This window comes from Balaenoptera borealis (genome assembly GCF_965194805.1).
Source record: "Balaenoptera borealis genome assembly, chromosome: 5".
NCBI lineage: Eukaryota > Metazoa > Chordata > Mammalia > Artiodactyla > Balaenopteridae > Balaenoptera > Balaenoptera borealis.
Genome location: NC_138862.1, coordinates 416558 through 443842, shown reverse-complemented (window position 1 = coordinate 443842; position 27285 = coordinate 416558). Strand labels below are relative to the sequence as shown.

Below are 27285 nucleotides of genomic sequence, written 5' to 3'. Positions count from 1 at the left end.
AGAGCTCAGTCCCACAGGACTGTCCCCGCCCCCAGATGTCCACCTCAGGTCCAACTTTTATAAATTGAGGATCCCACGACCCCCTCCTGGGTTTTGACGAATTTGCTAGAGTGGCTCACAGAATTCAAAACACTGTACTTGCTGGGTTGCCAGTTTATCATGAAAGGATGCAATTCGGGAACAGCCAGATGGAGGAGGTGCGGAGGGCAGGTGGGGAGGGCGCACCGACCCAGAAGCTCCTGGAAACCCATCCTTTTGGGTTTTGTGGAGGCTTCATCATGCAGCCATGATTGGCCATTGGTGGTGGATTCACCCTTCAGCCCCTCTCCCCTCCCTGGAGGCCAGGGCTGAGACTGAAAGTTCTGACCCTTTAATCCCATGGTCAGTTCCCCTGGCGACCAGCCCCCATCCTTCAGTGGCCTGGGGCTTCCCCAAAGTCACTTCTGTGACACAGACTCAGATGTGGCTGGAGGGGCTTGTTGGGAAGGTAGGGCACCTTCGTCACTCTCATCGCTCAGGGAGCGGCAAGGTGTCAGGTGCTCTGTGCCAGGCATCGGACAGAGACCAGGTGCGTGTTTCTTATTGCACGTCACAGTGTCGCATTAGTGTAATAACATTTCATACCAGTTTTATAGCACTCCTTTGTCTCTCAAGTACTCTTGAGTTTATCCCTAGTAATTAAGTAAATCTTCAAGATTTTAGGTTTAGAAAGCTTATTTTATTAAATACTTTACATAGAGCCTAGTTATAATTATTTTAATTTTTGAGTTAGGAATTTATGTCAGCTCCTCAGTGAAAACACTTCTGGTGATAGTTCTTCTAGTTGTAGTTTGGAATTACGCGTCAGTCATGTGCACGTTCTTGTGTCTAAGAGTTTAAGATGAAGTGGGAAAGCTGCGTGTGGGCAGGTCCCCTGATTGGGAGTGGGGCAGGGCGGGGCAGGAGGGCCTTTCCAGTCAGCGCTGCCCCTCCTTTGCGCATTTAGCAGGAAGGAATTCAAGTTTCTTGTATCTCCTGTCACTGGAGGTTTAAAGGTTACTTGAAAGTCTGAGGCTCAATGAGAAATTTTATTTTGGAATCGTTTTGGCCCTAAGAAAACCCTGGCTCAAGGAGGAGAGTTTTATCAGGTGTGTTTGGTTTGAAAATGCTGATGAGAACCATTAGGTGAAGCCCAGGCCCCTTCTTGAGGATGTGCTGTGTGGGAAGGACGCCCAGCACAGGCCCCGGGGCTCCTGAGCCAGCCAGCTGGCCTCTCTGTCCCCCCCTGGTCGGGGACAGTTCTGGGCGGCTCCCCCCCCCCCCCCGCAGCCAACAGCTACTGAGCTTACTAGGCACCAGGGTGTAGAAAATGCCTTTTTTTTCCTCTACAAAGTTGGACCACGTGTACAATTTTGGATGCCTATTTCTTCCCCACTTAATATGTTGTGACCATTCTATCCATATTAAATGTTCCTTGAAAACTTTTTACATTCATTCATAACTTGCTCCTGGTGTCCACACTGCAGTCTAAATGTAAAAACATTCGTTGTATGGATGTGTTGTCAGCCATTGCCCTGTTCTTTGTCAGGTTCTTCCCAATTAAAACAATTTGCTGACAGTCTGGAGACCCTTTTGGTACCTTGTTGAATAATGACTGGGCTAACTTCCTTGCAGTGGAATCTCGGGTGCCCGCGGCGGCTCTGTTTGGGCCGCACCCTCCACTAGGCAGGCGTCTGCTCTGGAGCGTGGCTGGGTCTGTGGATGGTGTGTCTGGCACGTGCAGGTGTGCGCAGGTGTGCTCCAGAAGGGCTGAGGAGGACAAGCTGCAGTTTGAGGCCCCCGATTTCCTGAAACACTTGCCTAAAATAAATCTGTTTTTCTTAAATAGGACAAAGAGGCATTACAGGAACAGCAGATGAGTAACTTGCTCCTGGTGTCCACACTGCAGTCTACACTGGATGAGGGCAAATGCCTGGGGTCACCTGCGGGCAGCCGTCCTGACGATCCCGAAGTCCAGCTGGAGGCGAGGCACAGGGCGCTCCTGCAGCGTGAGGACGAGGTGCGTGTGGGGCGGGCCTTGCGCGAGTGCCCCCTCACTGCTCCGCGTCTGCTGGTGGCCTCCCCTGCGCTTCTGTGTAGCGGGCAGGACATCCAAGCGATATAGTTTGTGGGCTTGTCACTGCTGTGTACACTTTGTAATTTTAACATTTCTATGTGGATTATAGGACAGTAAGTTTTTCTGGCACGTACTTTAAATCTTTCAAAGTGATTTTAACAATTATTAAATCAATTAGAATATTAGATCATTTTTAATGCTTACCTTTAATGCAAAGTTTTGGACTTAAAAGAACAATTAGAAAAAATTAAAGGTGACTTTGTAAGTGAAAATGAAGAAGTATTACAGCTGAACTTGAAATCAGACGTGCAGGACAACAGCACTGCCGTCCGCATCAGAGAACTTCAAGAAGAGAATGCCAGTTTGAAGGTGAGCGAGAAAAACCCACCGACTCCGCCTGTGTCAACCGTGTACGTGCTGTGATGGCTGGAGTGACCATCAGCTGTGGGGAGTTGGCCTCGGGCTCCCTGACATTCGTGCGCCTTCCTGCTGAGACAGAAGAGGGGCCTCATGCTGGCACCCCTGGGCCAGCTCTGAAGTGTGCAGTGGGGCCAGCTTCTAGGGACCACTAGTGGGAATCAGAGTCACCTTGACTGGTGACGTTCACCTCCTGCACCAAACTCTGCTTCCTGTTTGCAAGTCCTTTAAAGGGTTCTTGTTGGAGTAAAGCTGCAGGAGAGGCCCTTCCCTAGTGACAGAAACTATGAAGAGGAGATAAATCATAACTTAGGAACCGTGTGACTGCTTTGGGCTCCGTTCTAGAAGAGGTGATTTCCAGGACATAGTTGCTTCCTTCCAGGAGCAGAAGAAAATCTGTTTTTAAGTCTTCTCTATTATCTTAATGTAATTGTGCTTTTGAAGGAAAAAATAAAAACAACCTCTGTATAGTGCAGACGGCAACTAAAGTCGTAAAGAGAATATCACCTTCAAAGATGGCCTTGAAATAGTTGAGTTTAGACTCACTTGTTGCCTGTGGTTGCAGCCTGGCGGTCGTTGGATGAGTGTGAACTCACCGCATTGAAGGAAGTCGAAGGGTCGTGTCATTTATGCCTGTTCCTCACAAAGGTTACATCTTCATGATTGTAAAATAATCTTTAGTGAAAATGGAGTTTTAGGCCAAAGGACAACACTGGTTGTCCTTTCGGTGGGAGTTCTTCCTTAATTAATAGATGAGTGGCAGATAAGAGCACACTTTGCTTGTTCTTTGGTGATTGCTTTGAAACGAGTTGCCTAGAAAAATGCAGTAATTGATTTTTGAAAGCTGAACTAATATGTCATTTTAGGCAGAAAGCACTTTAATAGAAAAACATTTTCAAATTGAGTGTTACTATTTAAAACTGTAGGCTTATTTAATTAGGATATTTCGCATCTGCGAGGTCAGGGGACTATTTCCCATAGTAATGCTTTCTTGGCATTATTATCATTGTTATCATTTCCACAGGCATTTCTGCAAAACAGAGAAAGGGAGATGACGTGTGTGAGTGAGTAGGCCGAGGCGTAGCTGGCCGGGACGGGGAGTGGCGCTCTCAGCGAGGTGGGCCTTGCCTGGCACTGTGTGTGGGACCGCAGTCTGATCTGGCGTCTTAGGCATTACGTTCTTGGTAGTTTGTAAGGTGTCTGGGTGTCAACAGGGGGCCTCTGTGTCCTTACACAGAGGTTATAGTGTTGTTTTGTTTTTTTTTTTTTTTATGTTGGAGGAGGGTTTAGAGATGGTGGGGCTGTAGAGTAAAAAGGAGTTTTGTCTGCAGTTCTTCATGACCCCAAATGCTGCAGTGACAGAGGCTATTGGGAAATTAATGATCTGTGTTGGTACCTTATATATGTGGCAAAATTTTACAATATCCTTTTGTGTTACTTTGAGGAATGCCTTTAAAACCAATGACTAGTTTTTTTAAGGAGATTATATCAGTTATTTGTCCTTAGTACTATAGAATGAGCCATGTGAGTATAATTTTACATACTAAAAAATATCATAAATATTAAAAATAGTTTATGTGATAAGGAAAATACTTTAGTTCCATTAAGAATAGAAAACTACTATAAAGACAATCCCAAATATTTTCTTTTGGGATTTTTGTCTATTCCTAGACATGTAAATTTGTACATCATTTGTTTTATGTAATTCTACTCATTTTTTGTGAAAGTGTCGACGATATCTTTACTTTGATATAATAAACCAAAATTCCATTCGTAGGACTGACTCTCATTAGATTTCTAATTCTGTGAAAGAGAGCACGTTTTGTTATATTTTCTGTCCTTATTTTGTGTCAGTGAAGGTTTTCATCATTTAGAATCATGGTACCGTTAGGTGTTTTGGAATGCTGTACACTTATGTTCCCACCACTCTTTGTTAAGACCTCTTTTGATGTGGTTATTGTTCTTTCTTTTCTGTGCTTCCTTCTCCAGCAGCTGCTTGACATCCTAACACCTTATTCTCAACATGTATTGTCCCTTCCTTCATTATTTATTCTAATACTTGGATTAGTGTTGTTTCTTTAATTTTATCATTTACTCTCCCCCTTATTCTATAGTTTTCAAGGAAGAGGTCTTGAACATTTTTTATTAAATGTATTCCTAAGTATCTTAGGTTTGTTGCACTATTGGAAATGGGCTTAAATTTATTTTTATTATCCAGTTGTTTGCCATGAGTATACACACATACATACATATATGTATATAATTTTTGTATATTAACCTTGTATCTTGTTACCTTGCTAAACTCATATATACTAGTAGTGTTTTTATAGATTTCTAGGGCTTTCTTTGTAGAAGAGTACACTGTCTGCAAATAGACAGTTTTGTTTCTTTCCAGTCTTTGTCCTTTATTTCTTTTCCTTTCTTATTACAATGTCTGGCACTTTCAGTGTAGTGTTAAATAAAACAGTGAGAGCAGTCATCCTTGCCTTGTTCCTGATCTTGGAGGAAAGTGTTCATTGTTTCACCATTAAGTATAATGTTAGCTGTAGGTTTTTCATAGATATCTTTCATCAGATTGAGGATGTTCCCTTTTGTTTCTGCGTTGCTTCCTCTAAATCTTTTGAAATAGTTATATTATTTTTCTTTTAACTCTTCTAATAGGGTTAACTACATTAAGTAATTTTTGAAGGTTAAGCCAACCTTGCATTCCTAGGATAAACTCTACTTGGTGGTGATGAGCTGCCCTTTTAATATATTGTTGGATTTGACTTGCTGATCTTTTGTTAGTGGATTTTTCATCTGTGTTCATTGAGCTACTTTTTTAAAAAATATATTTTATCAGGTTTTGGTATGAAGGTTTTGCTGGGCTTATAAAATGTTGGAAATTTTCCCACTTTCTTCTTTTTCTGAAAGAGGTTATTTAAATACATGTGATTTCTTCTTTAAATGTTTTAATAGAATGCACAGTGAAACCATCTGGCCCTGCAGGCTACCTAAGTGGTGAGGTTTTTGGTAATGAATTCAGTTTCTTTAATAGGTATAGGGGTGTTTACATTTCTGTTTTATCTTGTGTTAGTTTTGACTGGTTGTGTTTTTCAAGGAGCTTGTCCATTTCATCTAAATTGTCAAATTTCTTGGCATGAAGGAGTTTATAATCTTTCCTTATTAGCCATTAATCTTATTAACCATTTTCTTATTAACTCATCGAATAGCTGGAAGTTATGCCTTGATGACCCTTTTTTCATTCCTGATATTGATGAATTTGTGTTTTCTCTTTTTCCGAGGTCTCTCTAGCCTAAGGGTTTATCAGTTTTACTGGTGTTTTAAAAAAACAGCTTTTGGCTTTACTAGTTTTCTCAATTTTTTTCCTATTTCTTTGATTTCTCTTATTTTCATTATTGGATTCCTTCTACCTCCCTTGGGTTTATTTTACTCTTCTTTTTCTAGCTTCTTTAGGTGAAACCTTAAGTCACTGATTTCATTTATTTATTTATTTAATTTATTTGGCTGCGTCGGTTCTTAGTTGTGGCATGCGGGGTCCTTCACTGTGGTGCGTGGGCTCTTTGTTGCAGTCTGCGGGCTTCTCTCTAGTTGTGGCACATGGACTCCAGAGCGCACAGGCTCAGTAGTTGTGGCACGCGGGCTTAGTTGCCCCGTGGCATGTGGGATCTTAGTTCCCCAACCAGGGATTGAACCCGCATCCCCTGCATTGGAAGGTGGATTCTTAACCACTGAACCACCAGGGAAGTCCCGTCACTGATTTTAGACAGTCCTTATTTTTATGATAAAACCGTTTCTTATCTGTAAATTTTTCAGGGTATTTAAAAAAAAATTCACACACACTAAAATTCACTTTTTGGGGGATAGTTCTTTGAGTTCTAAAAAATGCATTTAGTCCTGTAATCACCACCACAAACAAGACACGGTACAGCGCCCCACTCAGGAAATCTCCCTGTGCTGCTCCTTTGTGGTCACCAACCCCACGCCCAACCTCTCGCAGCCACTGATCGCTCTTCAGCTCTACAGGTTGTGCCTTTTGCAGAATGCTATGTCAAGTCACTTGGCATAATATGTTTGAAATTCATCCATGTTGTTGCGTGTGTCAGTAATTTGTTCCTTTATTTCTGAGTAATACTGTCTACATGTCCCATGGTTTATTCATTCACTCATTGACATATGTTTGGATTGTTTCTAGGTTTTGGCAGTTATGAATTGAGCTACTGTAAACATTCATGTGCAGGTTTTTGTGTGAAAATAAGTTTCCAATTCTTTAGGGTAAATACCTGTGAGTAGAATGGCTGATTCATATGTAAGTATATGTTTAACCTTAAAAGAAACTGCCAAACGGTTTTGCAAAGTTGCTCTACCATTTTACATTCCCAGCAGCAGCGTTATGAGGGCTCTAGTAACCATGTCCTCATCAGCACTTGGTATGGTCAGTCTTTTTCACTTGTAGCCATTTTAATAGGTGTGTAGTGGTATCTCCTTATACTTTTAAGTTGCACTTCCTTAATGACTAATGATCTTGAGCGTCTTTTTATGTGCTTGTTTGCCATCCATATTGTGGTGAAATGTTTGTTCAAATCCTTTGCTACTTTTTTTTATTACTGTTTTTTAATTAAAGTATAGTCGATTTGTAATATTTTGTTAGTTTCAGGTGTACCAGATAGTGATTCAATATTTTTGTAGATTCTACTCCATTTAAAGTTATTACACAATAATAGCTATTATATTTCCCTGTGTCATACAATATATCCTTTTTGCTTATTTATTTTATATAAAGTAGTTTGTGTCTTAATCTCATACCCCTGTCTTGCCCTTCCCCCTTCCCTCTCCCCACTTGTAATCACTAATTTGTTCTCTATATCTGTGAATCTGTTTCTGTCTTGTTATATACATTCGTTTATTTTATTGTTTAGATTCCACATATCAGTGATAACATACAGTATTTGCCTTTCTCTGTCTGACTTATTTCACTAAGTATAATACCCTCTAGGTCCATCCATGTTGTTGCAAATGGCAGAATTTCATCCTTTTTTATGGCTGAGTAGTATTCCATTGTATATATGTGCCACATCTTCTTTATCCATTCATTTGTTGATGGACACTTAGGTTGCTTCCTTATCTTGGCTATTGTAAATAGTGCTGCTATGAACAGTGGGGTCCGTGTATCTTTTTGAATGAGTGTTTTCATTTTCTTCAGCTATATACCCAGGAGTGGAATTGCTGGATCATATGGTAGTTCTATTTGTAGTTTTTTGAGGAACCTCCTTATTCTTTTACGCAGTGGCTGCACCAATTTACAGTCACGTCAACAGTGTGCTAGGATTCTCACATCCTCTCCAAAATATGTTATTTGTGTGCTTTTTGATGGCAGCCATTCTGACAGGTGTGAGGTAATATCTCATTAAGGTTTTGATTTTCATTTCCCTGATGATTAGTGATGTTGAGCATTTTTTCATGTGCCTGTTGACCATCTGCATTTCCTCTTTGGAAAATTGTATGTTATGGTCTTCTGCCCTTTTTTTTTTTGGCTGTGCCACATGGCATGCGGGATCTTAGTTCCCTGAGCAGGGATCAAACCCGTGCCCCCTGCAGTGGAAGTGCAGAGTTTTAACCACTGGACCACCAGGGAAGTCCTTCTGCTCATTTTCTAATCAGGTTGTTAGTGTTTTTGATGTTGAGTTGTATGAACGGTTTATATATGTTGGATATTAACCCTTTATTGGTCATAATATTTGTAAATATTTTCTGCCATTCAGTAGGTTGTCTTTTCATTTTGTCGATGGCTTCCTTTGCTGTGCAAAAGCTTTTAAGTTTATTTAGGTCCCATTTGTTTATTCTTGCTTTTGTTTCCTGTGCTTTAGGAGACAGAACCAAGAAAATATTGCTACAATTTATGTCAAAGAGTGTTCTGCCTATGTTTTCCTCTAGCAGTTTTATGGTTTCCGGTCTTGCATTTAGGTCTTTTTTTTTTTTTTAATAGTTTTTATGGAGATATATATATATATTTTTTTTAACTTATTTTTATTTTTGGTTGCGTTGGGTTTCGTTGCTGTGCGCGGGCTTTCTCTAGCTGCGGTGAGTGGGGGCTACTCGTTGCCGTGCGCAGGCTTCTCATTGCGGTGGCTTCTCTTGTTGAGGTGCATGGGCTTCAGTAGTTGCAGCACACGGGCTCAGTAGTTGCAGCATGTGGGCCCTAGAGCACGTGGGCTTCAGTATTTGCAGTGCGTGGGCTCAGTAGTTGAGGTGTGCAGGCTCTAGGCACGTAGGCTTCAGTAGTTGTGGCTCACGGGCTCTAGAGTGCAGGCTCAGTAGCTGTGGCACATGGGCTTTGTTGCTGCGTGGCATGTGGGTTCTTTCCAGACCAGGGATTGAGCCCGTGTCCCCTGCATTGGCAGGTGGATTCTTAACCACTGCAACACCAGGGAAGTCCTGTGCACTTAGGTCTTTAATCCATTTTGAATTTATTTTTGTATATAGTATTAGAGAGTGTTCTAATTTCATTCTTTTACATGTAGCTGTCCCGTTTTCTCAGCACCGCTTATTAAAGAGGCTGTTTTTTCTCCATTGTATATTCTTGCCTCCTTTGTTGTAGATTAATAGACCATAAGGGTGTGGGTTTATTTCTGGGCTCTGTATTCTGTTCCATTGATCTGTGTGTCTGTTTTTGTGCCAATACCATGCTGTTTTGATTACTGTAGCTTCGTAGTGTAGTCTGAATTTAGGGAGCATGGTACCTCCAGCTTTGTTCTTTTTCTCAAAATTTCTTTGGCAATTTGGTGTTTTTTGTGGTGCCATATACATTTTAGGATTATTTGTTCTGGTTCTGTGAAACCTGTCGCGAATATTTTCATAGGGAGTGCATTAAATCTGTAGATTGCTTTAGGTACTATAGACATTTTAACAGTATTCTTCCAATCTCTGAACATGGAATATCTTTCCATTTCTTTGTATTATCTTCAATTTCCTTCATCAGTGTTTTATAGTTTTCAGAGTAGAGGTCTTCTTTCACCTCCTCAGATAAGTTTATTCCTAATATTTTATTCTTTTTCATGTTTTCTTTCTCTTCTGGTACTTCATTATTAATGTATAGAAAAAGCAACAGATTTCTGTATATTAATCTTGTGTCCTTAAACTTTACTGATTTCAGTTTAGTTCTAATAGTTTTTTGTTGGAGACTTTGGGGTTTTCTATATAAAGTATTAACATCATCTGCAAATAGTGATAGTTTTAGTTTTTCCCTTCCAATTTGGATGCCTTTTGTTTCTTTTTCTTGTCTGATTGCTGTGGCTAGGACTTCTAATACTATGATAAATAGAAGTGGCAAGAGTGGGTATTCTTGTCTTTTTCCTGATTTTAGAGGAAAGGCTTTCAACTTTTCACCAATAATATGATGTTAGCTGTGGATTTGTCATAAATGGCCTTTATTATATTGAGATATATTTCCTCTTTACCAACTTTGATGAGAGTTTTTATCATGAATGGATGTTGAATTTTGTCACATGCTTTTACTGCATCTAGTGAGACGATCGTGTATTTTTATCCTTCCTTTTGGGAATGTGGTTTATCATATTGGTTGATTTACAGATATGGAATCTTCCTTGCATCCCTGGTATAAATCTCACTTGATCATTGTGTGTGATCCCTTAATGTATTGTTGGATTGGTTTGCTAATATTTTGTTGAGGATTTTTACATCTATATTCATTAGAGATATTGCCATAACTGTCTTTTTTGGTAGTGTCTTGTTTTTGGTTTTGGTATCAGGGTATTGATGACCTCACAGAATAAATTTGGGAGTGTTCCCTCCTCTTCAGTGTTTTGGAATTGTTTGAAAAGGATAGGGATTAGCACTTCCTTACATGTTTGGTACAGTTCCCCTGTGAAGCTGTCCGTTACTGGGCTTCGATTCTTTTGCTAATTTTTTAAAAGTTGGGTTCATTTTCTTATTGTTCAGTTTTGGGAATTCTTTATATCTTCTGAATACTTTTTTGATATATGATCTGCAGATATTTCACCCACTCTGTGATTTGTCTCTTCACTCTTCAATAGTATGTTCCACAGATCAAGACCTTTTTAGTTTTGATAAAGTTCAATTTATTAAATTTTTAAATGGGTTATGCTTTTGGAGTTGTATCTAAGAGCTCTTCTCCTAACCCAAGACGACAAAAATATTCTCTTATGTTTTCACTTAGAAATTTCATAGTTTTGCTTTGTATTCAAATCTATGATATACTTTATATTTGGGCACATGGATGTCTAATTTTTCCAGCCCTGTTCAAACACTAATCTTTTTTGCATTAAATTGCCTTTACACCATTCACAAAAATCTGTTAACCATATTTGTTTAGATATCTGAACTCTGTTCAGTTATATTGATCTAGGTTTCTCTTTCTTTACTAATATCACACTATTTCTATTTCTATACTTTTACAGTAAGTCTTGAAACCAGGTAATGTAAGTCATCCAACTTTTTCTGTTTACAAATTTGTTTTGGCTATTCTACTTCCTTTAACTTTCCATGTAATTGTAGAAGCAACAAAGTGATAACTGCAAAAATGTCTTGCTGGTATTTTGATTGGGATTGCATTGAATCTATAGATTGATCTGGAGAAAATTAACATCTTAACAATTTTGAGTCTTCCAAACCATGAACATGGTGTAAGTGTCCATTTATTTGTCTTCTTGGATTTCTTTCAGTGATGTGTGGTTTTCAATTTATATATCCTGCATATATTTTGTTAGATTTATATCTCGGTGCTTTATTTTTTGTTGTGCTATCTTAAATGATATGTTCATTTAATTTAAAAAATGGTGTGTTTTATTTAACGTTAAATTCTAATATGGTAGATTATATTGATGAGTTTTCAAATATTGAACCAGCCCTGAATCCCTGGAATAAACCCCACTTGGTCATGGTGTATGGTTCTTTTATATCTGCTGAATTCTATTTACTAGTGTTTTATTAAGAATTTATATATTCATCATGGATATTGGTCTGTAGTTTTCTTGTGATATCTGTCTGGTTTTGGTATCAGGGTAATATTGGCCTCACTGAATGAATTGTTCCCTCTTCTGTTCTCTGTAAAAGATTGTTTAGTATTAGTGCTATTTATTATTTAACTCATTACTGATGGGGGGATTTTTGCAGAAACTAACACCTGTGGCCAGCGATTTTTATTTTGGCCAGTCAAAAATAATTCTGTTATTTCAGTAACACTTTGCAGGTAATTACATTCAATAGTTACACCTGATGCACCTGTAAAGTCTCCTAATTTTTGTGAAATGTTGTCTTCAGTCCGCTCTTCTGTAGAAGCAAAGGAGCATTCTCCAGCACCGTGAGTTTCATTTTCACTTTCTGCATTGGAATTAATCACTAAGGTTTTCTGTCTTTTTGTTGATCTAATATTCACATCATCTGAATCAGAACTATATTCTGAAGAATTATCATTTTCTGAGATACTAGTATATATGTCGCTCGGACAATCAGAGAAAGTATCTGCATAAAATTCACCGAAAACTTCTTCTTCACTCAAAATTTCACGAGGGGTCATTTTTGAAAATTTTACATTTATAATATACACAATGTTGGAACAAAAACCTAACAGAGCAAAATGCGAATGATAATGACAATCGTAAGTTTTATAATGAACCCTTGATCAGTTTTAAGCTTTAGCAGCTTTGCACAGTGACGTTAATTGTATCACTGTCTAAAAACGTATTGATACGTCTCCAGTCAATAACATTCAGGTAACAAAAGACATATTAATATGTCTCCTGTCAATAATGTGTTAGCTGTTGAGTAACACCATCTGGGCCTGGCAAGTTCTCTTTTTGTGTTTTGTTTTTAAATTACAGATTCAATTTCCTCAATACTTATGGGGTTGTTCAAATTAATATTTTGCACTGGGAGGTTTTGGGCCATTATTTATTGAGGTATTTTTTTGCATCATTCTCTTCTGGAGCTCCAATTACAAATACGCCATACCTTGTACATCGTCCTATGGGTATTGGAAGCTGTGTGCATTTTTTATAATTCTTTTCCTCTGATGGGATAATGTCTGACTCTTCAGACTTTGAACTCTGTCATGTTCAGGATTTTCTCAAGCCCATTGGAGTGATTTTCTAAATTTCAGACATTATTTTTAGTTCTAGAATTTTGGGTGTTTTTTTTTTTTTTTTTTTTAATAGTTTATGTTCCTCTGCCAAGACTTCCTGTCTTTTTGTTTATCATGAACATGCTTACCTTTATGTCCTTGAACACAGTTATAACATCTTTGTTTGCTTGTTCCAGCATTTTTGTCATCTCAGTTTTAGTTGTCACTGGTTGTCTTTTTGTGTCAGAGTAGGCCACGTGTTGCTGATTTTTTTTTTTTAATAACTTTGATTTGCATACTTGATATTCTGCAAATAATGTTGTGGGAACTCTTGCTTCCCAAAACAGTGAGATTTTTCTTTTAGTGGTAGTCATGTTGGTCGGACTTGAAGTTTGCACTCTGTCTTGCCTGCAGAGATCACATGAGGTTTGGTTTCCCTTCCCTGCTTCTCTGTCTGTTGTCTTTCTCTCTCCAGAGTCCTGGCAGCCCTGGCTGCCCCAGTTCCCTCTTCTCGGCCTCATCTGGCCGCACTGCCTGACGGCACAGCCTGGAAGATGGAAACTCCCCCGTCTGGTAGCCTTTGCTGCATCAGAATCCCCAGCATGACGCCCTGGGCCTGTAGGCAGGTGGGATGTACCTCTGGGTTTCACGGAGTCGGTCTGCATGCCCACTGTGGAGCTCCGTGGGCCCTCTTTGTGACGCCGTGCTGGTGGTGACTCTGCAGACGTCCACAGAATCCGCTGGCTGAGAGAGAAGCACCCTCTGAGCCTCGCTCTTAGCTGCCTGGGGTGTGTGGCACTGTCCCGTGTCAGAAGGCACCACTCCTCCCACATTCAGGGAGATGTGACACGTGTGTTCTGGCCCTTCTTCTGGGTTCTGCAACTGCAGTTCTGCTCTTCCCTCTCTGGGCTTTGTGAACATCGTTGCCCCTCTGCTTCCTCACGTGCTCCAACTGCACTGTATCTTAGAGGACTTATTTTAGATTCTAGTGCCTTACTTTTTAACGCCACTTTCACGTGCTAGCTTTGATATTTTAAGTGTGATGCTTGTGTTGTGACTTTGGCGCTTTAGTTGTGCACACGTTTTCATCTCAGTGTGCTGAGTGCATCAGGCCAAACGTATGCAGACAGAGTTACCCCCCGACTCCTCTCAGTCATCTGTGGGTGGGGAGACGTGGGTCTGTGCAGCACATATCGTGGGGCTGGGTAGAGGGTCTTGCCTCACACTGAGAACTTTTCTTTTGCCAACTACATACAGTGGCATTCAGATGTGGTAAGTGTGAGTGTGATGTACAGCTTACGCCATCCAAACCAAAACCAAAAATCAGTTTTCTTGTTTTTGTTTTCGCTATGGGCCAGGTTTGGATTTGTGTTTAAAGTAATGGTTAAATAGTACTAGTGAAACCAAGAATTGTATGAAACTCTTAATTTTTAGGACGTATAAGATGTTACTATAACCAATTGGTTGAAAATTGTTAACTAGAGCACAGATTGCTTAGAACTTTTTAATTTTTTGGTCACTACTATTGATGTAATCTTAAGAGAATGTAGTTTGGAGCCATATTGACATAGATTTCAATTCTGATTTTCTATTTACTGTCTTTGTGGTCTTGGCAAGATATTTCATATCTAAATTTCAACTGTCCCATCTTTTAAGTAGGAACAATAACATTTCTTACCTTAAAATTGTTGAGAATGAGATTAAACAGCACAAGTAGAACCATCGTTGGACGCCCGGTGTGCTGAGTCCCCGCGTCCCCGCTGTGCACGGCGTGGAAAGCGTGCTGTGTGCTCTGGCTCATTCATGTGCTTCATGACTGCAAACTCCCTCCGCCAGTCTTCTCACTTTTACTCTCGTTCTGGTGTTGGAGTGACACCTGAAATCTAAATACCCCTTTAGGAAAATCAAACAAATCAAAGTTGTTTCAAGGTTAAGAAAATAGACATTGAAAAGGTGGTGAGAACATTCATGTGTAGTGTCATCGACTAGGACGTGGCCAACTTAGAGCTTCCCCTGAATCCTGGCAGCCGAGCGTTGGGGTCTGTCACAGCGATGGGGTGTGGCCTTAATGAAGCACGTGAACGAGCAACAGAGCAGCAACTGCAGATAACGAATATTTGACCATTCTGACATACTTGAACTGGCTGGGTGTTCTGGGTGTTCTTCAGATCGTAATGTCATTTGGTGATGTTGTTAGTTACTTCCACAGCTACTTCTAAGTTACGAAGTCTCTCCACTTCTGTAAGAATGAGTTCAGGCCCAGCTGTAAGTGGAAAGGGGAACTTCTGAAGTTGAGGTATGTAATTTGCCTCTGAAATGTGCTTTTTCTTCAGGTTGCGTATAACAGAAGTTCTGAAATTGAAGAGCTGAAATCCATTATTGAGAATTTGCGAGAGAACCAAGAGAGGTTACAGAAGGATAAAGCACAGGAGATTGAACAGCTCCATGAGGTCATCGAGAAACTGCAGAGGGAGCTCCCGCTCGGGGGACCCGCAGCGCCCCAGGCCGGTGACGGCAGAGCCGCCAGCCTGCAGAGCGAGCTGCTGGGCCTCCCGGCCGAAGGAGCCAAGGCCTGCGTGGAGCTGGAGGGCGAGCTGCGTGCCGCCCTCGAGGCCAAGGAGTCCCTGAGCCGGCTGCTGGCCGAGCAGGAGCGCGGGCACGGCCAGGCCCTCGAGGCCCTCCAGCAGCGCCTGCAGGCCGCAGAGGAGGTGGCCGTGCGGCAGCTGGCCGCGTCGGGGCCCCGCGCCGCCCTCAGGGAGGCCGAGGTCCAGGCCCTGGCCTCACAGATCCGCGAGTTCGAAGCTGCCCTGCGGGCCAAGGAAGCGAAGATCGCAGAGAGAGAGTTAGAAATCGACGCTCTGCACCGGCAGAAGTCAGCCCACTCTGCCGAGCTGGAGGCCATCCTGGCGGCCGTGGCCCGCTTCCGCTGCGCCCTAGAGCAGCAGCTCCTGGCGGCCTCTGGGGAGCCCCCCGAGCTGCAGCGGCTCCGGGCGCAGTGTGTCCGCCTCGGCTGCCAGCTGCAGGCGCTCAACCAGCGCTTCCTGAGGTGCCAGAAGGAGCCGGACGAGCGGCGGGCGCGCGGGGCCCACGTGGCCGGCAGCTCCCGGGGGCGGGTGTCCCGGGGTGAAGAGGCCTCCTGCCACGAAGAGGTGGAACAGGATGTGTGTGGCAGGTGGCTGGCTGAGGCCCCCCATGGCCATGGTGGGAACCCACAGGTGGGCTCCTTCTTCGTCAGGACACAGGTGGTGCAGCCTCTGTGTGCAGAGAGCTGGGTGCACGTGGGGAGCTGGGGTGTGTCCGGGGAGCTGGGGGTGCAGGTGGGGATCTGGGGTGTGTCTGGGGAGCTGGTGGTGCAGGTGGGAAGCTGGGGGGCAGCTGTGCTGTGCTCCACGTCTGCTGGGGCCGTGCTTCGCGGGGTTGCCCCAGCTCCAGCATGTCTTGACCTGCTGTGTGCACCTCTGGTCTCCTGCTCCGCGTGTGTGCTTCTGGTCCTGAGCTGTGGGCTCTCCCTCGGGGCCTGCTGGCTGGTGCTCCGGCTGCAGAGCTCCTGGGACTCTGAGGTAGCCTCACTGCACTTGTGACTTTGTGATGCCTTCGGCTGTGTGCTCATAAGCATTGTCCTTGTTTTCTCTGCTCATCACAGAGCCCTGTTAAGGAGGATCCGCAGCTGGCCAAAGCCCTGCCGACGTTGACCCGCGCAGATCTCAGCCAGCAGGACAGCGTGATGTCGGTGCTTGCGGTCTGCCAGCGGCAACTGGAGTCTGAGCTGCTCTTAGTGAAAAAGGAAATGTGCCTGCCTGCAGAGAATGGAGTGTCAGGAGCAGCGAAGGTGCCTGGGCACGTTCGGGGGTTGGGGGGGGGCACAGGACACGGCAGCTGGTCGCAGGCAGAGACCCCCTCGGCGTCTTTGCTGCGCCGGCACAGGTTACGTGCACTGCAGACAGGGGCACCTTCTCCAAGTCCGTCACTCTTGGCGGTGCTGCTCAGATCCGTTCTGAAATTTCCCGCATGTTTGATTTAAGCACGCATTTCCCATGGTCTAATCAGCTTGTGAAAAGTGAGCAGTCAGTTACTTTTTCCTCATAGTTGATACCAGTAGGAGTTAACTGGGCGCCAGGGCTTGTGTCTGGATTTTCCGTGTGAGGACAGTTGCCCACAGCTGTGCTGCCTCCACAACCTTCATCACTTGCAAAGGCTTCACATGTATTGCTTGAACCTCAGGTGTTTTCCCTACCTGTGTTCACTTGTCCTCCCAGCAAAGAAGAGCAGAGTAACCTATGATTCAGCAGTTTTACATTCGGCTCACCAGGACAGAAGCTACAAGAAGCTGCCTTTTCTTTCCCAGGCGGGGAGGGTGCGGGTCGGCAGCATCACGTTGGTGCAGAGCTGAGATGTTTGAGAACCAAAAGTGGGCTTGGTTCTGAAGCCTGCTCAGGCGCGGGCTCTCATGAGCCAGTCACCCTGCTGGTGTGGACGTTGCACACTTCGCTAGGTGTTCCAGCCCCTCACCTCCTGGGAGCGCTCCTGGGATGTGCCACGAGCCATGTGCACCATGTTGGAAATTGGAAGATTCTGAATCCCACAGCACACAGGATTCTGGGCCTGGGTCTGCAGTTTTGATAGAGGAAGCCTGCATCTGATGTTATGTGTTTATCAGATGCCCTCAGAAAATACATTCTGTTTGGAGAGAACCTTCACCTACTCTGTGTAGCAAACTTGTCTCAGCATCCTTGTGATAAGGACATTTCTTTAAATTCTTAAAAGAGAGCTCGGCCCTGGGATATCCTGAGCTGGTCGCCAAATTTTTAGGAGTTATACACTGACAAGGAAATTCCAAATTCATTCCATAAATTACAATTTTGTGTTTTCCAATGTTTGCATATAGAACCTTCCAGGCCTTTTTTCCTTAAAAAACCCAAAAAAGAAACTTAACATCCTCAATAAATTGTCACAGAAATAGGTTATAACAGTTGCCTTTTTTTGTGTTGTGTGTGGCAAAATACATACACAATTTACATCTTAATCATTTTTAAACGTATAGTTCAGTGGTATTAAATACGTTTATAATGTTGTGTGACCGTGCATCTCCATAGCTCTTTTCATCGTGTAAAACTGAAACTACCCATTTAAACAATGACTCCCATTTCCTCCTTCCCCCAGGCCCTGGCAACCACTGTTATGCTTTCTGTTTCCGTATATTTCTGAGATACTCTAAGTGTTTACATAAGTGGAATCACACAGTATTTGTTTTTTTGTGTCTGACTTATGTCACTCAGCATAATGTCATCAAGGTTCATCTGTGTCATAGCAGGTATCAGAATTTCCTTCCTTTTTAAGGCTGAATAATATTCCATTGTATGTATACACCACAGTATGCTTATCCATTCATCTGTCGATGGACACTTGGTTTGCTTCCACGTTTTTTTTTTTAAATAAATAAATACACTTATTTATTTATTTATTTATTTATTTATTTATTTATTTATTTTTTCGGCTGTGTTGGGTCTTCGTTGCTGCATGCGGGCTTTCTCTAGTTGTGGCAAGCGGGGGCTACTCTTCGTTGCGGTGTGTGGGCTTCTCATTGCGGTGGCTTCTCTTGTTGCGGAGCATGGGCTCTAGGGCGTGCGGGCTTCAGTAGTTGTGGCATGCGGGCTCAGGAGTTGTGGTGCACGGGCTTAGTTGCTCCGCGGCATGTGGGATCTTCCCAGAACAGGGCTTGAACCTGTGTCCGCTGCATTGGCAGGCGGATTCTTAACCAGTGAGCCACCAGGGAAGTCCTGCTTCCACGTTTTAACTGTTGTGAATAGTGGTGTTATGAACATGGATGTGCAGATATCTCTTTGAGACCTTGCTTTCAGTTCTTCTAGGTATATACCCAGAACTAGAGTTGCTGGATCTTATGGTAATTCTACTTCTAATTTTTTGATGAACTGCTGTAGTGTTTTCCACGGTGGCTGTACCATTTTACATTCCCATCAAAAGTGTACAAGAGTTCCAAGTTCTCCACATCCTCACCAATATTTATTACTTTCTGGGTTTTTTTTTTTTTTTTGATAGTATTCATCCTAATGGGTGTGAGGTTTATCTAATTGTAGTTTTGATTTGCATTTCTCAAATGACTAGTGATAGTGGATATCTTTTCATGTATATGTTCTTCGGAGAGATGTCTGTTCAAGTCCTTTGGCAAATTTTGAATCAGATTGTATGTTATTTTGATTGAGTTTTAGAAGTTCTTTATATATTTCTGGGTACATTAATCCCTTATTAGGTGTATGATTGGCAAATATTTTTTCCCATTTTGTGGGTTGCATTTTTACTCTGTGGATAGTGTCTTTTTTTCTCCGGCTGTGTTGGGTCTCTGTTGATGGGCATGGGCCTTCTCTAGTTACAGCGAACGGGGGCTGTACTTCGTTGTGGTGAGCCAGCTTCTCATTGCGGTGGCTTCTCTTGTTGTGGAGCACGGGCTCTAGCTACACAGGCTTCAGTAGTTGTGGCTCATGGGCTCTAGAGCGGAGGCTCAGTAGTTGTGGTGCACGGGCTTAGTTGCTCCGTGACATGTGGGATCTTCCCGGACCAGCGCTTGAACCCGTGTCCCCTGCATTGGCAGGTGGATTCTTAACCGCTGCGCCACCAGGGAAGCCCCTCTTCTCTTGTGTTTAATTGATTTTTTTAAATGGTGAAATGTTTAAATTCCTTTCTCACTTCTCTTTGTGTATATTCTTTTGCTATTTTCACATTTAGCATCCTAACATAAAGCACTCTGACTTGAATTTATACCAGCCTAAGTTTAATAACACATAAAACTCTGTTCCTTTGTAGCTCCATCCCCATTCCTTTTGGTTTTTGATGTAACAAAAAGCCATCTTTATACTTATGTGCCTTTAAACATAAACTAATAATTCCTTTAAATACATTAATGTTTTAAATTATGTAGAAAACAACGCGTGGAGTTACAAACTAAAGTTACACTAATACTAACTTTTAGACCAATAACTTAGGAATATGTATATTAGTCTTTTAGTTCATGATGAAAACAAAAAGCGCAGTTATAAACCATTGTTACAATAACGTTAGCTTTTATAACTGCCCATGTATTTACCTTTATTAAGATCTTTATTTCTCCATACAGCTTTGAATTACTGTCTAGGGTTCTTTCATTTCCCCTGCCGGACTCTCTTGAATGTTTCTTACAGGGCAGGTTTTAGTGGTAACAAGATCCCTCAACTTCTGTTTATCTGGGAATGTCTTAATTTCTAACCTACTGTTGATGGAGCTTTGCTGGATTTAGGATTCTTAGTTGACAGTTCTTTTTCTTTTAGCACTTTGACTATATTGACCTACTGTCCTCTGGCCTCCAAAGTTTCTGGTGGAGAAATCTGTTGATAAGCTTATCGAGGATCCTTTGTATGTGATAAGTCACTTCTCTCTTGCTGTTTTCAAGATTTTCTCATTTTTTGGCTTTGTGTAAGTTTGATTATTATGTGTCTTTGATGTGGGTCTATTTGAGTTCATCTTACTTGGAGTTCGTTGAGTTTCCTGGGTATTTATGTTCATATCTTTCATCAAGTTTGGAAAGTTTTCATTCATTATGTCCCCATATATTCTCTTTGCTTCCTTCTCTCTCCCTTCTTTTGGGACTCCCATTATGTGTATGTTGGTTTGTTCAGTGGTATCCCACAGTTACCTGATGCTCCACTTACTTTTCTCAATCTTTTTTTTCTTTTCCCCAGACTTGATAATTTCCATTGTTCTGTCTTCGCATCCACTAAATCTTTCTTCTGCCTTCTCAGATCTACCTTTGAATCCCTTTAGTGAGTTTTTAATTTCAGTTATACTTTTTAATTCCAGAATTTCATTTCTTTTTCTTTATTGATATTTCTATTTTGTTCATGCTTTTTTTTTTTTTTTTTTTTACTTCACATTTTCCTTAGTTCTGTGAGCATCTTTAAGAAGGTTGTGTTAAAGTCTTTGTCTAGTAGATCCATCATCAGGTCTTTTTCAGGGATGGTTTCTGTTGACTTACTTTTTTCCTATGCCTAGGCCATACTTCCCTGTTTGTGATTTTTGTTGTTGTTGTTGAACACTGAATATTTTTAATCTATTAACGTGGTAAATCTAGAAATCAGACTCTCCCTCTTTCTCAGTATTTGCTTTTTTGTTGTTTTTGTTACTGTTTTTTTTTTTTTGGTTGATGTCTCTGTGCTAAGGATCAGCTTGAGATGTAAACTTAAGTTCTTAGATCTTTTCTGAGCCTTTGCCTTTACCCAGGCACACGCAGTCACTTTAGAATTTCCTCTGTATATGCAGTTGTTTTTGAATGTCCTAGTCTTAAATTTTTCCCCAAAGGGAAAAAGAGAAAAATGCAGTGGTGGGGAAAAAGGCACACCAATGCTTTAAATCCCCGGAAGTCACTTCAGCCAGAAGGGCAGGGGCTGGAACAGTTGGGGGCAGGTGCAGCAGCCGTGGCCTCCTGCCTCTCTGCCTACTCCTCTGTGATCAGAAGCATCATTCAGAACAGATTCCCAGTTTTTGGAGGATAGGGTCCTTTTTGCCCACCCTAGGTCCTGCAGAATGCTGCAGGGACACATGCACAGCTGCCTGCTGGGCCCTGGGGTGGGGAATGGGTAGCTGTTCCCGTGCTAAGAGCTGAGAGCAGTTTAACCCTCCAAACCTTCCCCTGGAAGTTGCAAGCCTTCAACAGTCTGCAGACTTCCAGAATGGTTACATCAGGCACATTCTGCCTGTGCAGTAGTTGTCCAGGTGGGACAGGGGTTCCCAGTGCTGCCTGTTCTGCCATCTTTCCAGGAGCCTCTTCAACAGTTGCCTTTTAGGCAGTGAGCTTTAAGCCTTGAGTCTGTCTTTCATAGGATTTTTTAAAACTTGAAATCTTAAAAGAGTCTAGAGGGACAAAGGGCTCATCGTGGAATCTCATCCTTAATTGTTCAGACAGTCTCTGAAATTGGCTCGTAAATAACAAACGTGACAACATGTAATTCACTTATTTTACTGTATGCATGTTCTTTTGTACCTGTAGGATAAGGAAAAACTACTGGAAGATTGTCAGCTGCGGAAAGTTGATCTCGTAGATCAGGTGAAACAACTTCAAGAAAAACTGAACCATCTGGTACATTGCATGAGTTTCCAAAACGTCAGGACAGAGGACTTTAAATTTCAACAGGCATTGGAATCTCCACATGTTTTAGAAAATAATGCGAGTGATAGTTCCAGTAACAGTGAAGAAACTGACAGATCATCTCCTGTTGATGCATTTAATGTCACATGGGATCTAGTTGACATTACTGGAAATCAGGATTCGTTGATACGAAACGAGGTGCCAGATACTCCCACAGGAGAGCAGGTTGCTTTGCAAGACAGGTCACTCTGCTCACAGGGGAGCTTGTACGGGTGCTCCCGTGACCTCTCCCACACCCAGGGGACCAAGCCCTTGAAGAACGTGCTCAGGACGATGGACCTGTCCTCCTGGAGCTCCCCCGAGGTCGTCAGGAAGGACTCAATCTCTGAGCACCCCCCCAGCCTGCCCCTCACACCCTGCTCAGATGCCCTGAGCCAGCGCAGCCTGGACACCTCCGTGTGGGACGGGACAAGCACCCAGCTGCTCCAGGCTGACCGGATGGGGCTGCTGTGTTACCCGGGCGGGTCAGCGGCAGGAACGGCCCCTAAGTGGGCGGGGTCTCCATTAGCTGCAGACGGGGCCCCCTCCACCGACCACCATGCTCAGCGGGTGCCTGTGGTAAGCGGTCTCCCTGGGTGCTGTCCTGGTGTGGGTCCATGGGATGCCCAGGGCCCCAGCGTGTTCCCACTGGGTTGTGTCTACGTGGACGGCAGGGTCACAGCTGCAGTCATCGTTGGCTCCCCTCCTGTTGTGGCCTGTTGGCCAGGCCTGGGTGAGCAGTCCCCTGGTCAGCAAGTGTAGGGACAGTCAGCGTTCTGCAGGGTGGACCCAAGTCTACTGTCATAGGAACATTCAGAGCACTTTGGTCGTTTTTAAAATACATGAGATGCATTACTCTTACTCAGAAATTCACCGCAGGCCTAAGTTTGCTAACTCACACTGGCTTTGGGAAGTATAATCATGAACCGATCTTCATGTGTGGTCTGCATATGGGTTCTTTGTCTGGAAGATGTTTTGTAGATTTATTTTCAGTTCTATATCATGTTTAACAGGTTCTACATATAATGTTAATTTCAAGAACACTTCAATATATTATTTTGGGGTTAGATTATATTTTATCTAACATAATTTTGAGATTTTGTGTATCTTAGATTAGATAAAATGAAAAATAAATTACGGGATATGTGTAATTTAAGGTACCCATATACGACCTCATCATATCCATGTGCTTCCATTTCATATCCATATGCTACTACATCATGCAAAATTTTGAAAGTGTATGGCCTCGTGTCTACAAGCTGTGAACACTTTGAATTCTGTGTGGGAAGATGATAAATTCAGGACTTAGCAAGTTTTCCATCTGGCAAGTTCAGTTCCATGATATAACACGTTATCATTTTATGACCATTTAAACATCTACCTATTTGAACAGGAGAAAGATGTTGAAGATTTTATCATAACGTCTCTTGATTCTCAAGAAAAGTCAAGATCACCTCCTCTTGGGTTAGAAGGAAAAAGCGATGGAAAAAGTGAGTCAGTCACAAACTTTATTTTTACAGCTTCAGAGTGTAGAGCAGTGCAGAGTCCCTGCGCACCCCTCGCACGTCCCGTGTTAACGCGCCGTGTTGCTTGCGCACACTCTGCCTCTCTCTCTCTCTGCGTCTCTGTCTCCCTCTGGGTTTGTGCTCTGTTACTTGAGGACCTGATGTCGTTTTACTCCTGAGAAGGTCCCTGTGTATTTCCTGGAGTCCAGTCCACGCCAGGACATCCGCCCTGACCCCGGGCAGCGTCGCGTCCGCACGCCTCACTGAGATTTCGTCCCGTTAGTGCGCTTTACAGGAACAAGCAGTGGCTGCCACCGTGCATCCAGATGTGCTTTGCAGGCCGGGGGCCTGGCGCAGTGCTCGGGCCTGGACCCCACGAGGGCTGGCTCTTCATGCTCGCGGCAGGTTCGTCGGCCTGTGTGCACCTCGTGGGACACCGTGAGCGCCCTGGCGGTGCCGTGCTCTTCATGGGGGTCAGTTTGGACTCTGCAGTTGTGCTGCCAGGTTTCATCCTGTTCCTTCTGAATGGCCGATGTCCTGGGTAGGTTTTCGAGACCCTGGGACCTTCTCTCCTCAAGCTCGGACCCACTTAGCCTCCACTGATGGTTCTTGGTGGTCTTGCCTGGATCCTTGTCACTATGATGGCTGCCACACCGGGACTTTCTAACCTTATACTTTCTTCTATAATTGTTAGATTTTTACAAGTCAGTCACCTCAAGGTGTTGTGACTTTTGAAAAAAGTCACCATTGGCTCATTGGGTGCTTTTGAGGACAAGGCAACAGTGAAGTCCAGTTCACTGGGCATGTTGGCATTTGCGGAATGGGGCCAACAGCTTTCCAGCTGGTGCTCTCACTTCTTCCCAGCAGTAGCCACGTGATGTAACAATTTGAGCAGTTCTGTGAGGTGCGTCCCACGAGCAGCCTCTCGTCCAGTTTCCCTGCTTAGAGTCGCTGTTCCCTGAGGATATCATGTTCAACTTTCAGAAGTTTGCTCTAGTATTTATTTATGCAGCAAACCCCACACACCTCCCTTCCTGTCTCCCTAAAATGGCCCCACCTGCACTTTCTGCCCCATCACTGCTGAGTGTCTGCATTTCGAGGACGCGTGTTTGAGCGCAGGTATGCGCTGCCCATGACGGCCTTCCCCGCGTCCTGAACGTGGTCCTTGCTTTCCGGGTTGGACCCCCTACAAGTTTCTGGAGACGAAGCGTGTGCGGGGTACTTTTTGTGTGAGCATTGACGTCTTCCTGTTGTCGGCATCTTGGGCTTGGGCTTGACCCTGGGTGGGGAGATGGGTTCCTTCAGAGCGTGGAGCCCGCCGTCCTGGACCCAGGTGTCATGAGAGCAGTGCGTGGTCCCCTGGAGCACGTCCTCCCACCCCGAGAACTCTGCTTAGTCCTTTGGTCATTTCCCCCACGGTTTTCTCGTCTGTCTTGTTAATTCTTATTGATCACATGTTGGACCTCCTGTACTAATTTTCTCATTTTCTCTTTTTCCATGTTTGTATTCTTGTTCTCATTTCTAAGAGATTTTTCAGAGCTTTACTTCTTAAGCTTTGTATTGACTGTTTTTGTTTTTGCTGTTTTAGTTTCTGACACTCCTTTTTCCTAACGCTAACCCTTGTTTCCTGAACGATACTCCCTTTCTTATTTCTCTGGGGATGCTCTAATTTTTCTGATGTTTTCTTCTGTTTGCTGCCTTTACTCTGTTTCTTCCACACTTTCTCTGAGTCTCTGTTTCTCTCTGTCTTTTGTGTTTGAATGTTCCCTGGCACGTTTGAGAAGGTAGACTTCTGAGAGGGCAGTCGTGAACGGCTCACTGGATGGCAGCTCTGTGCTCAGAGGGGCCTTGCCGGTGGCTCCACGAGATCCACCTGCCCTCCCCGAGCTGTATGCTGGTGGGGACGGTGGGCTCTGCTTTTCCACCGGGTGCCTCCTTCCGTTTTCCAGAGTGTGTGCTTCCAAGTCTTCCTGGACTGACCACAGTTCAAGGCTCAGGAACAGCTCAGGGAGCTGCATGCTTCCGAGAGGTTATGAGTTCTATTTTGAGGCCTCTCCCATCAGACAGAGGCTCCTGGAGTCTCAAATTTGAGACTTATTTGAGGGCTCCCCAGCCGGGCTGCCCGGTCCAGGCTTTTCTCCACCCACCCCCAGATCAGGCGTCCCCCGCCCCGCGAGATGCCGCTGCTCGTCCGGGCGCTTCGGGCCTGTCCTCCCGCTCAGCCTCCTCCTCGTGTCCCGCTGCCTCTCTCGTCCGTCCTCCGAGGCGCTCGGCACAGTTGCCGATTTGCCCCGTCTTTTGGGGGTGAGGAAACACACATTGCATCTGTGAAAATGAGCTGAGCTGCCCGGAGGGTTTATGTTCAAATCACGGACATTAACACGCTAAACGTGCAAAATGTATGTTTTCTTACTTAATGTGTGTAGCTCTCATCTTACGTTTTTATGAAACATTTTTACTGTCTGGGGGTGTCCATCGATGTTTCCTTTGGTGAGAGGAGCCTGGCCGTGGCTCTCCCGGTGCTTCGGGGCCGTCCCTGAGGATCGCCACCAGAGTCGCGGGTCTAGGCCCTGACTCTGCGGTGTGTTTCTAGGTGATGGCGCGGGGTTTGGAGAGACACTAAGCCAAGGCTCGGGAAGACCGGGAGCGCCCACTGCTGGTCCCGCAGCGCCTCTCAGCCCCCGGGGTTTCCGACGGCCGCTGGGCGCCATGAAGGAGAAAGAAGTCCATCCGAAGCAAGTGAAGGTACTGGTCGGCGGGGAGCAGGGGAGGGGGCTCGAGGGGCCTCTCCTCTGGCCCGTCCGCAGCTGCGCTGGCCTCAGCCCTGCTACGAGTTTGTGCCTTGCGTAGAGGCTCAAAGGGAGGAGATGCGCCGCTGTGGCAGGACCACAGGGACGGTGTCCCAGGTGGGGCCTGGCCACGCTCGGGGGCCGCGGGCGCTGTGCCCGGGGCGGCTCCTCCTGCAGCACCTGTCACAGCACAGCGCCCAGAGGGCCTGCACGGCGTGGCGCTGTCCTGAGTCGCAAGGCGAAACTAGATTGGTCTTCCTGAGTGTCGTTCAGGTGCCAGACCTCGTGACCCTGTTTTGGGAAGCAGTTGTGGTTTTTGCTTGTCTGGCTTTGGAGGCTTTCCCAAGACGCTTTGAGGGTTCTCTTATTCAGATAGTAAGTGTTCCCAATGGAAACGATTTTGATGTTAAGTAAAATCTTCTCTGAAATTGTATTTGAAATGAAACTGGTTTTATTCCTTTAAGAATTGAAATTGGAGCAGTGTCTTCTAGCTGTTTTTTCTTTTTTTGCATTCCTCAATTTTTTATATGACATAAATACTAGAATTCCTGATTTTTAAGGAAAAAGTTTGGTTGTTAATGACAGTGTTTCATGCTTAGGCTTTGACGTTTAATACTTGATACTTAGTTATTAAAAAAGAAAAGAAAGAGACCCAGCAGAGGCCCTGGAGCCTTTTCCAGAAGTGCTGAGGCGGCAGGAGAGAAAGTCAGGAGCGGCCACCCCACAGCAGCCTGTTGGGTCAGTCAGCCCGGCTTCTGTGTTCCCTGCCGGCCCCTCCGCTGCACCATCCTCAGTGGGGCGCGTGGGCCACTCGCCGCGGGGCCGAGTCTCAGGAGCCTCGTGCGGTCGCGGCTCTGGCCGCCCTGAGGCCGGCGACGCTGGTGAAGGTCCGTCACGCCGGGAAGCGCATGTCAGCTGGGCAGATGGGCCCCGCGGGGCGGCTGGTTCACGTGCGGCTGCGAGACTGCAGGCCGAGGCCCCCTGCGACTCCGCGGTCCTCAGGGCAGAGGCTCCGGGATCTCACGGCCTGACTGTGCCCGTGGCCCGGGGGCCGCTCCACGTCCGTCCTCCTGGCCGCCGTGCGCCCGTTTGGCGAGGGCGGAGGACCTCGCTTGTCACAGCTGTTCTTTTCCAGAGGTGTTTTTCAGAACACCTTTTTTGTCCTTCTGTGACCCAGGAGGAGGTGTTTACGACCTGCGGCCCCGTCC

General features: G+C 44.4%; 1 protein-coding gene across 1 annotated transcript in view; it reads left to right on the top strand.

Moving 5' to 3' along the window:
- The window catches only part of PCNT (pericentrin), a gene marked incomplete at its 5' end in the record, with an annotated part of 84684 nt that overhangs the window by 31198 nt on the left and 26201 nt on the right, over positions 1–27285 (top strand). Inside the window, 6 exons of the mRNA XM_082392574.1 lie at positions 1868–2038; positions 14945–15826; positions 16255–16440; positions 21646–22362; positions 23177–23273; positions 25882–26033. Coding sequence (XP_082248700.1) covers positions 1868–2038; positions 14945–15826; positions 16255–16440; positions 21646–22362; positions 23177–23273; positions 25882–26033 — 2205 coding nt within the window. The remainder of the gene's footprint in view (positions 1–1867; positions 2039–14944; positions 15827–16254; positions 16441–21645; positions 22363–23176; positions 23274–25881; positions 26034–27285) is intronic.